The sequence below is a fragment of the Phlebotomus papatasi genome, chromosome 1 (genome assembly GCF_024763615.1).
Source record: "Phlebotomus papatasi isolate M1 chromosome 1, Ppap_2.1, whole genome shotgun sequence".
In the NCBI taxonomy this organism is placed as follows: Eukaryota; Metazoa; Arthropoda; class Insecta; order Diptera; family Psychodidae; genus Phlebotomus; species Phlebotomus papatasi.
The window spans coordinates 46,761,785-46,774,595 of record NC_077222.1 but is presented as its reverse complement, the minus strand read 5'-3'; the positions used below and the strand labels follow the sequence as shown (position 1 = coordinate 46,774,595).

The window sequence follows — 12,811 nt, the reverse complement described above, 5'->3', positions numbered from 1 at the left end:
TAACAATATTTATTTCATGGTTATTTGCGATCTATGCGTCTCAGAGTTCATTTGATTGCAAATGTGACGCAGATTTTGTTCAATTTGCTTCTTAACTTTAAGAACGATGACTATGGATGAAGCATTTTTTTTAGACCTTCACCAAAGCATTTTAAAATGCTGCTATAGTGTCCCTGTACCGAGTTATGTTTCGAAAAAACGGAAAGTATAATTACATAACGGTTTTGAAGAGCCCTAACAATAACTGCTTCTGCATTTCCTGCAAAATATACCGATATTAAATTGTCACGTTTGAGTTCCATTACGGTTTAAAAAAGTTTTACAAAATATTATCGAAAATGCTTTTCTAGGCTTTTAGCCAATAAAATGAACTACCACTATGCAAGATATGAAACCGCTGTCACCAGTGGTTTGACAGCTATTCGCTCTGAAAGTTGTTGAATTTTTTTTCAACCACCCTGTATACACTTCCCTTCCTATTGATTGAAATCTTTATCAGCTTCATACAAACATTTTTTGTACAAATTATATACGCAATGAAAAATTTCATTTGGTGGCTAATTCTACCCCGGTCTCCCCTACTGTTTTTTTTCCTGCTCGAACTCTCAAAGAGAGCAGTTTACATTCTCTTTTTTTTAACTTGTCACCAACAACTTGTCTTAGAGCTTAAACGATAAAAGATATTAACTTCTGGTCTTCGGTGACCTCAATAAAAAGTGATATCTCTAAACGTTTTCTTTTCTTTTTCTCCTCACCCCACTCCAATACCTCCAAAACCATGTTTTCTTTGTTTTTTTTTCTCGAAAACGGCCCCTACAAATATTATAAATATTATAAATCTTAAATCCACTAGTACCGTAGTGATTATGTTTAGATTTTTTCTAAATACATTTAAAAGTTCTTGATGTTTTCCAAAATTTAAAAATTTCCATTGTCATTTCTAATTACTCCATTTTGATTATATCTATCTTAAAATATGTATTATTTCATCCTTTACATCTCCTGAACATTTTAAGGTCCTAATGAAAATAAGCGACATTTTTTATTTAAATGCATCTCTGGTGAAAGTGAATTTTAAAAACAAACATTTTGAGATTAATTTAAAAGAAAAACCTAAAAAGTGTCCTTTTTATAGAACCTTTTTATACAGTAAACTCTTCGATATCCGGCTGACTGGGGGACAAAATGACATTTAGGTTTTTTGAATGATCAACGGTTTTTCTATTTTGTGCAGTGTGAATTTATTTTCTGTCTGACAAAGAAAAAGAGAATTTTCTTCATGGTGTGCTTATGTTTCATTTTTTATCACAATTATGTATTAAAAACTTCGATACAATGTTAATAATACTTTAATTTACTCTGGACAAACTTCATGTTTAGTGAAAATAATTTTGAATATATCAACCGCCAGTGTTTGGCAGCTGTCACCCGGATATCGAAGTGCTGGATATCGAAGAGTGTACTGTATTCAATATTACGGACACGTTTTTGTCCCGAAATGAAAACGAATCTCACTGATATGTCATTTGAAAACTCTCTTTTGAATATATCAATATTACAAAAGACTCGATGAAGATATACACTTCGAAAAATTAGTTTTAGAAAGTTTCAATTTAGGACACTCAAAAAAAATGAAGAAGAGACGGACCATCCCAGTTTTGGCTCAATATATTTCATTTTATTAATTTATAACAGAAGAAAATAGATTTTAGACAGGAAATCTATTTCATTGAATTTTTGAACATGAAAAAACGCGTTTATTTTAACCATAAAGAAAAGAAGAAGATTATTTTAATTTCTATGTACAGGTATTTTTTCTTACTCTTCTTGTTTGAATTAGTACAAGTAATGAAATTTTATTGTCAAAAAGAAAATTAAGATTTTATGAACCATTTTAATTTTACTGATCAAAAATGTTTCTTGCAACATTTTAACAGTTTTTGAAAACATAAAACATTGTAGTTAGTAAAGGATTTTTTTTTGGAAGTTATAATGTTATGATACTAAATCTACTAAATAGACTAATTACCACTTCTATTTTTTTTTACAATAACAATAAAAATAATGAAGGCCCACCACAAAGAGTAAAGGCTATTTCTCTTTAATGTGAAATTCTCTTCTAGTTGAACCTCTTGGTGAAAACTTATTTTTTACAGTGTGTTAAAGCCAAAATTTGGTCCCAAAAATGCATCTTTTCTGAAAAACCTTATAAAAATGTTCCAAATTCATGATTTTATACGGATTTTCTTAGTTTAACTATACGCTAATAAAAATTACTTTTTTTGAGTTTTTTTCAGACAAGAATTACGAAGTGCAGATTGCTACCCATTATACCGCCATTTTATAATATTTTTTTTTTGTCAAAAAAAAATTATTTAAGTACTATCTATAAAAATAATATCAAAAATTTCGAAAAGTTTAGTTGTTTCCTTCTCCACCAAAATAAATCGCGAAGACCTAAGTTTTGTCCTTCTAATTGACAGCCCCCTCTTAATATTACGTCTAGAGATATCATTGATTGAGTGGGATTTTCATACACTTTATTACTTGATAAGAGTAATTTAACAACTCTAGTTCATTTTTTCGTTTATATGTGTGATAGTTCTGTAATACATCTATTAGTAGATTATAAAGCTAAACATACGATTTTTGAACAAGCAATTTTAATTGAGTGCTAATGCATAGAAAATTTGTGATAATTATGAGAGATTTATTAAATTGCTCAACACAAAAATATTCTAAAAAAAATCAGATTATACAATATTTTGAAGTATTACAGACAAAAAAACATCAATACAGTATAAATTAAATGTTAAATTAAAAAAGTATTCGGCATTTATTTCTTGTAATTTATGTCAAATATTACTGAAAATATTGTTGTAATTGTAAACGCTGAGGAAATTTTCTAAATGACCATGTAGCCTTAATTAGTGAGCAAACAAAAACGAGCTTTCCCACTTGTTTCCACTCTACCACTATTTATTGTATATTAAGTATATTAACAAAATTTTTAACGACTATTAGTCAATTACCAAAATAAATTCACACATTACGAAGAGACCAAGTATGACAGTGTCAGAGCCAAAGAAATGCTCAAATAATCATCCACCGTTTGCAATAATGTGTGAAATGAAGAAAATTCTTCTCGTTTGTACAAAACATATTGACTTATGGTAATGTTATAGTTGACACATTTGTGTTAAAAATTCTCTGATGGCAGTTTCTACAGCAGTTTACCTCACAAGACGATGTTGATACATCGAGCTAGGCACAGCAACAAAATCATATTTCATTTTTTTTTGGGTTCGAGCACTTTTAAGGACAATATTAAATTTTCATTTGTAAGAAAATTTTCCTAGTTTCCTCATGTGTAAAAATATAAAAATTATTAGAAGTGTAAATATTATGTAGAAATGTCACAAATTTAACACCCGGAGAATAAGAAGCTCCAATATGACTCCGCCCCAATATCTCACATTTTGTATTGTTAGAATTACGCGAAGCTATTGGCTGGTGTTTGGTATAAGTAACTCTACCATATTTCTATAATTGTGTGTAAATGTGTATGATGAAAATTTTAAGGATAATTTGAGCTTTTATTATATCAATAAAAAAACTCAAAAGTAGCATTCTCAGAAAAGCATACAAAAAGGTCCATTTTAAGGATTACTCTCTTTCTCAAAGGTTTAAAAGGGGTGTTTATATATATATGTACATATTATTATGCTCGTCGAAAAGGGATAGAAAAGATGTGAAAGAATCACTGATAAATGATTGTCCTGAATTTGAAAAATTACTAAAAGATATCCGTGTTATGGACTCATATATCTCTGGACGCATTAAACCTCATTACGGAAGCTGTCTAATTTCTGAAACATGCAATCTGTTTCACTTCCTTCGTGTGAACATCATTGAGAGGACCGGGTGATGACTCTCACGGATTTCACGGTGAGAATTCCCTATTAATGGAATTATGTGTTGAATTTTGAGACACCCACTCACCATGATTCGCTCAGTTACATGATAAATGCCGTGTTGGTATCCTCTCTAATACGCTATAATAGATATTTTAGTATTATCCTTGAGGTGGTTTGCGCTTGATGGAAATGGAAAAGTGTGCAGCACTCACCTGGTAACAATAGCCCATCACCGAGAGTGAGAGATGAACAGCTGCTGCTCTAAGTGCGAGTTTAAGCGATTTATTTCCATATTTAACCATTTTTCACACAATATAGTCAGCTCATTTATCAGTTAACCCTCAAAGGATTTTATATAAACCCTAGTTAAAGGAGCCTAAATAATGTATACTGCACAAGCATTGTTACATGGGTAGTCACGTCTCCAAGATCCTATAAAAGGACCGTGTTTACCTACAGTTCAAACTTTAAATTTTTGTAAAAATAAAATCTTTCTTTTGCGTGTTCATGTGTATATTATTTAGATTATAAACCTATAATAAAAAAAATAAAGAAAAATATCAAACTTAGTCGTTGATTAATGTCAGTACAATTTTGGAAAAATATATAATAATAGTTTATGCCCAATTCGCGATAACTTTTGTGCGCAATATTTTTCTTTCAAAAGATAAAGCAAAATATTGTTTCAGCTTCTTAAATAAATTACAATAATTAAAAGTAACACAGAAAATTAACATTACATAACATTTACTATTTTGCACTCGTCTTTGGTATAAAATAAAACGATAATAAATAATTTAAATATATTGATTAAAAAACCGCCTATTTCAACTGATATATCAAACTGATTAAATCAAAATACAAGAGAGTTTTGTTAAAATTCCCCACCATACTAAAGTATATAAAATTGCTTTTCTCAAAAAATCCATGAAATTTGGAGGATCTAACTTTTGGAAAATTAAATTTATTTAAATTTAAATCCTTTAAAAATCGGATTTAAAACCTTTGTCAAAAAAAAAATATTTTTAAGAGTAAATTAAATTTAAATTTGCACTAGCTTTTATGTAAATTTTTCCGCTAAAAATTTTCACATTTTCCAGTCCTGTTATGGTATGATTCGAAACCTACAAGAATAAGTTCATCACTAGGAGTCGAAGAAACACTTCTTCGAAAGCAAACCCCTATTGACAGTTTTGTCAAAATATTGAAATTTATTTAAAGTATTCAATAAAATGTAAGTAATATGATGTTTTTTTTCAATTAACTTCGTTTTCTGATAAAAATAGATTTTTAAATTTCGTATTCCAAATGGTACAAAGTCGGAAGTCAATAGGCCCTCTCCTGACACGAGTTCTTAAAGTGGCAATAGGTGTTCTTTTCACCCTGCTCATTATTTTATGCTCCTTCCATCCCGAAAAAGTCATGCGTTTTCTCTAAATAAATTTGTTTGCTAAATGATTTGTGTACTACAAAATATCTGTTTGTATGCCACGATTATAAAGTTAAGGAACCAATGTCTTATTTCTGCCCCTTTTTTCAAATGAGATTTTATGTACTAATAATGAGAGATAGCGACTTGTATTATTCGAAAGAGTCCCTATAAGTCAACCCTGGGATCATTTACATGCCCTTTATTTTTCCCCCACCTCTTCCCTTCTTTGCTAAAAGCATATGCTTTTATTATATCTTCTAAACTGCTTAATTTTTTAAATTTTTGAATGTTTTGGATATAGTCCAGATAAACATTTTGTTCATTCACCTATGACGTAATAGCACACCTGTTAACGGTTTTCTAAAGTCGTGCAAAGTTAGAGTAATAAAAAACGTCATAACAAAAATTACTATTGATTTCTTCTTTTACACACTAAAAATTTAGAACAAAAGTCTATAACGTTAATCGCAATCTAATTTTCAATAATTTATTATTTCTACAGTAGCTCATTGAAATAAAACGTTAAAAATACGACTTTATATCTTTCTTTTATTCCTCAACTTACCGTTGTGTTAAGACTCCAAAATTAATCTTGAACATTCATACATAGATAGGTAGTTCATATAGGTAGTTCATTCATACATAATATATTTGTCAATAACAAAAATCTTCCTACAAACCATTCTTTATTCTTTAACTTTTCCCCAAACGTACGGCTTTTTTCGGAACGGAGGAATATTCAGCTAGAGATGGGAATATTTATTTGTTTAGATGTATTTACAGAATTCGTTAATTTTTTATGCAATATTCCATTGATCGCCACAAATTAAATAGCATGATTGCAATCTTGCTTGAGAGATCATTACGTTTTCTTTTTATAAAAGTCGTTTATGATCTATGTATATTTCGGAATCCATTTCGGAGTCTACCATAATTTTATTTTATTTTTTTTTAAATTAAAAATCCCTAAAATAATTTTGTTCTGACTTCAATAAACTTTATTAATTACGAGAAAATATTTGACAAATCTATTTTAAGTCCTTTTTTTGTACTTACTAACACAGTAAAAAGTCACAGTTAATCTTTGCAATCTGCACTAAATATACTTTTTATATGCAATTAAATTTTTCAGTTATACGATTTTTGTCTTTTGAGAACTGGATACTCGAACTATCAAGACTAAGACTATTTTAGGACAGATTAATGATAAGACTAATTCATTGTCTTAATTTGATTAACTGTTATGGACGATTGGCAATAGACGATTGGATGTAACCCTATAGTACCCTTTTTTGCACAGAAATGTGTGTACATAGTACACAATAGTTACATGTTTATGTACATTTACGATAATCGTATGAAAATAGTCAATTTTTTGTGGCGAAACATCTATGAACAGTAAAATATTTCTTTTTGGGTAATAAAATATTCTATTTTAGTTAGTATAATAAAACTTTTTAGATATTTTCGGATGGTTCATATTTTCTTAATTTTTTCTTTGTCACCAATATTTCACAATTTTCGTGGACTTAAGATTTTAAAATTAATAGTATTACTGAGAATAGTGTTTAGCTGAGATTTCTGTGATTTAAGTATGTTGAAAAACCTTATGCCTTGTAAAAAAAATGTTTTGCTCACAAGATATCAAACAAGATAGCAAAGTAATCTAAATTTGAAAAAAGCTTTAAAATATATTTTACTTTACACAGTACGGAAAACGTGCATTACATTCAGCAAAACACAGGATTTTTAAATGAAAATCTACCGTCTACGACCCTGGAGGACTCATACCTTTTATTCAACAAGAAATTTAAATTATTATACGATAACTTACGAGTATATGTTTCTTTATACTCAAAGTCTGGATATCTGTTTTGCTTTTTGTAGTTATTAATTTATCTTCTTTTTAGATTTAGAATAAATCATTATTAATAAAAATTCTATCATTTTAACTTGATATATAGATATTTTATTTATGGATGAATGCTTTAAAAGTGCAACAATTTACAAAACGTGGTAATTCTTTTATTATTGCGTCCATCGCCGTCTCAGCATGGCTGATCAACTTCCAGAGTAAAACAGTGCAAATATTCCCACATTTATCGTGCAGCCGGTAGTCTGTTTAGTAATAGCGTGACCGGCATAAGTCGCAGTTAATTTCAAATATCATTGCAGAATATCTCATTTTATATATACAATTAGTCAAAAGGTAAGATAATCATTCCATAATGCAAATGTGACGATTTAAAATCCTGTTTACGTTACCACGATTTTTTCTGGCATTACAAGTGTTTAAAAATTATATCCAGTGAGCTTTATCTTATTACGGAGCATGACTGAACTGATAACCCTATCGCTGTATTATATAAAAAAAATGCTTAGAAATTTTGCTTGTGAGGAAGCTTGGTTTCCTATATTAGATGTTTATGCAAACCACATTATTTTATTAATAAAGTGTGATTCTAAAAATTTAAATTAATGGGCTGAAAAAAAAACATAATTATTGAATCTTTTAATCAACCAAGGGAAGATCAAATTTCAAAATTCATGCAAAACCCGGAGATTCTCTATAAGAACTATATGAAAAAAATATTTATTCAATTTGGAAGGCAATTATAAATGTCTACACTTTATATTTCGCATCATTGGGATGGCTGAATATGCTAGAAGGAGACATGTGATGTACATTCGCGATGATCTCATGTTGAGCAAAAGAGCACAGTTGGAAAAAGATGAAATATTCTGGGGGAGGTGTGAAAAATGGGCGGAACTTTGATTATATTTCTCGCCTCTCGGAGAGATTTCCAGGTGTTCAAAGATTCACCATCTCAGAAAGATTATTTCAAGTGACTCGATAGCACACGCACTCTATCTTAGTGTGTGGTTAGATAATGCAAACGAAGAATACTTTGTAACCAGTGAATTAATATAAATTTCTATAGGTACAATGAGTCTGTGTCGAAGTCCAGTAAACAGTTGTGATTCAAGTGAATCATGTGATAATTTTGCATCTAAAACTTTAAACAATTTTCCACAAGTTCATCCATGTGCATTACACCAAAGATCAATAGAAAAAAAGACTCACTATGCGTCACAAATTATGAGTGGAAATAAATTTACAGATATGGGTATAAATGAAAAGAAAAACTCATTTACTATTGATAACATATTGGGACTTGAAGGAAATCGGGATAATTTTGAATGTGATAATGATAATCGGTCTCAGATAAATGAATCAACAGAAGTACAGCCGTCGGTTAAAGATGACAACAGTAAGTGTGAAATCTTGCCAAGTACTTCTGATAATGAATTCGTTTAAGCATAAGATATTTGATACTTATAGTGAAAACAATCAATTCGCCTGAAATCTCACCTACATCTTATTCGTCAAGTATTTTGGATTTACTGGGAACTCAGGCGTCTCGTCTTATTGAAAAATCCGGAATTCAGTCTCACTTCCCCAATCACATAATGTATCATCCTACAGGAGTTTCTCTAAATACACAGAACGAATCATCACATTCATCGAATTTCATCTATTCAAATTGGATTGGTTTACATTCGAAAAATACGTCTATTCAAAATAATTATCTTTTAGGATTGCAAGGTAAAATATTTCAATAAACTAGATATATTCTTAAGTTGACTATTCAATAAAAAGTAATATATCACTAGTTTAAAGTGACATATTGCATATTTTATTGTTTTTTTTCGCGAGCTCATGAGTATCCAAATGACTTTGGATTCTTTCAATTTTCTTTTTAAAAAATTTACGATTTTACTATTATTTCCAGGACCATTATTTTCTTCTGATTCATAAAAAACATATTTCAAGTCATTTTCCAAAATAGACTTGGTTTTTAGAATATGCAAAAAAACCGACGTAGTATAAAAACAATGTGAGACTAAAGTAGTTTGCCACTCTTCACGTCGTATGTTGAATTTTAATAAGAACATATGGATTAAAATTTTTTATTAGAATCAAAATACTTTGCAAACACTCACTATCAATAAATTTTGATAAAATTTGATATATGTCCTGTAAAGAATATATGGTCCTAAGAAAATAAGATTCTGAAAATAGCCCTAAATCATTTTTTTCCATATTCCTAACATCGAATTTAGGTGAAGAATATCTGTGCTAAAATTTTGAAGTATTGGATTTTTACTCATGAAAGATAACTAATTTTTAAATAAATAATCTCTTAAATTTTCCTTACATTCTCCTCATAATCAACAATTAAGGTGTTAAGTGGGTTTCGATGCCTTGCAAAAAACGTGTTTCAATTTTTCTCAGATAATAAATAAACAAATTTATATATATTATATGAGTATATAAAATATATAATTTAAAATTTTAAGCATAAAAATATATAGCAGTTGAACAATATTTTCTTAAATTCTCTTTTAAGAATCTTGAAATTTTAACCGTTGGGATCTGATTTTCGGAAACCCTGTAAAAAAATTAATTTTGCTGTAGTTATGATAACTCAAAGTACCGTAGATGCGGGTGATTTTGACCGCGTCCTATTCGTAAGCTTTTCTTTAATTTACCGATCAGACATGGTAGATCTGATCGGTAAAGCCCATCCTTAAGCTCTAGAAGTAAAGAAATGCTTAGGTACAGGAGGGGGTAGTCAAAGTCACCCGCACTTGCGGTATATTCATTTGAAGTCAAAAAAAGTAACAAAGCGTCCCAGGCTTTACGAATTGCTCGTACTAGTAATTTAAATGCTATACTTCAAAAGTACTTTCGCATCATTTACCGATATTATTAAATATTTTTATTGTTTCAATTCATAAGGAAAAGAGTAGTGTTCACATGTTCAAGGATGCCGCAGAATTTTCTCACTGTACTAGTTCTTCTTAAGTTTGCCGGTTCACAACCGATTTTAACCTATTTAGAAATCAGTCAAAACATCGTCCAAATAAGCTTAGAAGTAATATAATAGAATTTTGAATAAAAATTATTTATTATGTGTCAGTTCATTCCGGATTCAAACGAATGGAATTGGTTCAGTTTTATTAGAAATTCCAAGACCTTTCCAACGAATCCAAACATTAACCCCTTCGGTTGAGAAATCTGCCCTCTAGAGCTCTTCAAACTTTTGATCATGAAAAACCGCTATTAGAAATTATCCAACGGCATTAGGTGAGATTTTTAACAATCTCACCTACTATTTTCGTATATTTGACGAAATGCCCGTCTAAGTAACCTCTAAAACATATCCAAAAACATAGTTATGGGGGGAGGGGGGTGGGGAAAGGAAGGGGCGGATATATATATATATATATATATATATATATATATATATATATATATATATATATATATATATATTGCAAATGCAAAACCAACGAGATTTCTTAAATAAACAAATTTATGACAAAATTTGAAAAGTATTAGAGATATATTTTTCTGCATCTAGCCAATATACCCTATAAGTTAAATAATTCAAACTTGTGATTAATTTATTTAAATGATTTTGTCAAAAAATTAAAATATACTTGTTCTTTCATGAGTTTATTAAATTTTGTGTACTTATATTCCATATTAGATCCAAATTAGTGTATGAATCAAAATATAAAACGAGAGTTCACAAAAACCAAAAAGAAAAAATACAGAAAAATACTGTTTAATCAATATGTAATTATAAATTTGAATAGTGAATTTTAAAATTTACGGAAAAATTTCTTGAATATTTTATCATTTTTCTGTAATTACTTGTACAGTAAACATGTATAAAGTAAAGAAAACTACACATTATTGTTGATTGTGAATTGACAATTCTCAGATTCTAAATAAACCATCTGAGAAGGAGCAGAAATGGAAAAGATTTTTCTGAAATGGTGCTAATTGAGTTGTACTGCAATAATTTAGTACAAATATTTGATGAGTGTCATCCTGAATGGTATTTAATATTGCTTCATAAATTGTAACAAAAAAAAATGTAAATATTTAAAAAGTGGTCTGAAAAATATCACACAACACAAAATATTTGATTAACACATGTTTTCTCTCTGCTATATAAATATAATATGAAATTAAATATTTTCTATAAATCAGTTTTTTACCAATAAGAAAAGTATCTAAAGGACAACTTACTTGGAGAAGAATTTTTGCCGATTATTCCATTAAGACATTCAATGTTCTACAAATACTGAAGAGAGCATGTTCATATTTTGGAATTAGCTTCTAACAGAGTATTAGACGATTTAATTGTGAAAAGAAAAAAATCTATCATTGGGGGTGAAGGGAAGATGCTTTCAAACACACATCTTAATAATCACTAAATTTATATTCTTTACCATCACAAGCACCATTTATTTATAAAAAAAAAGTTTCCCAAAAGTTAAATCAGAAAAGATATTGAAGAAAATTATCAAATCAACGAGATGTCAAATTTTCCATACGCAACTTTGTGTAAAAACCTTGTAGGATTTTTCGCGTAGAGTTAAAAAAAATCAACAAATGTATTTCTACTTCAATCTGGTAATATTTCCTATGTTATTGGAAATCTTAAAATGCTTTCTAACAGCAATTCGGACATCAATCGATGCAGAAATAAATTATTCAAAATTGCGTAATTTCAGTATGATGTAGGTGTATTATACGATTGATGTGTTTGGGTTAAATCTTTAAGGACCACGAACGAGTCTACTTGTCCGGCTTATAAATCAAAAGTGTATTTGCATTTTCCTATTAAAATAATAACCTATTCTTGCTATGAGCAACACATATAATAATCTGATTATTTGAAATACTAATGTTAAAAATATCAATATGCTTTCGTTTACTATTCCTTATCATACCATAATTTATTCAATAACAGGGGAAGGTGGTGCTACACCGAAAACGCTATTTTTGCATATTTCTAAAAGCAGCTGAGCTTTAACGTATTGCTATTTAGATAAACAAAACATTGTGTATCTAAATTAAATTATGTCTTCAACCTTAATGCTGAAAATTAATTTATTTATTTTTTATTAAATTAGGTAGTCCAAAGACGTCCGGAAAACGATCTCGGAAGCCAGGTGTCGATCGAAAACCGCGACAAGCTTACAGTGCCAAACAATTAGAGAGATTGGAAAATGAATTCAAACAGGATAAATATCTAAGTGTCAGCAAGAGAATGGAATTATCCAAATGTTTGAACCTCACAGAAGTGCAGATAAAAACATGGTTTCAGAACAGGAGGACAAAATGGAAAAAACAGCTCACGTCACGTCTAAAAATTGCTCAAAGACAAGGATTATATACCGGACATTATTTAACTGGTTCTGGTTTCAATGCATCTTCCCAATATCCTATATTTGCTCCATACTACAACAATCATTTTGTATTGAGTTCAGCTGTTCCAGCATCCATAGATACCAAAAACGAAGGAATAGAGGACTTAGTTGTATCACCATTAGATGTTATAAGTAAGACAATTAGTGCTGTGTAATAACAGAAATATAG

At 29.4% G+C, this 12,811-nt stretch overlaps 1 protein-coding gene across 1 annotated transcript; it reads left to right on the top strand.

Moving 5' to 3' along the window:
* Positions 1 to 8,187: 8,187 nt before the first annotated feature.
* Positions 8,188 to 12,805, top strand: LOC129799458 (homeobox protein ceh-31-like). The gene is made up of 3 exons (XM_055843346.1): positions 8,188 to 8,621; positions 8,693 to 8,956; positions 12,346 to 12,805. Exons 1-3 carry the CDS (start codon positions 8,297 to 8,299, stop codon positions 12,795 to 12,797), a joined length of 1,041 nt encoding a protein of 346 aa, XP_055699321.1. The 5' UTR covers positions 8,188 to 8,296; the 3' UTR covers positions 12,798 to 12,805.
* Positions 12,806 to 12,811: the final 6 nt, after the last annotated feature.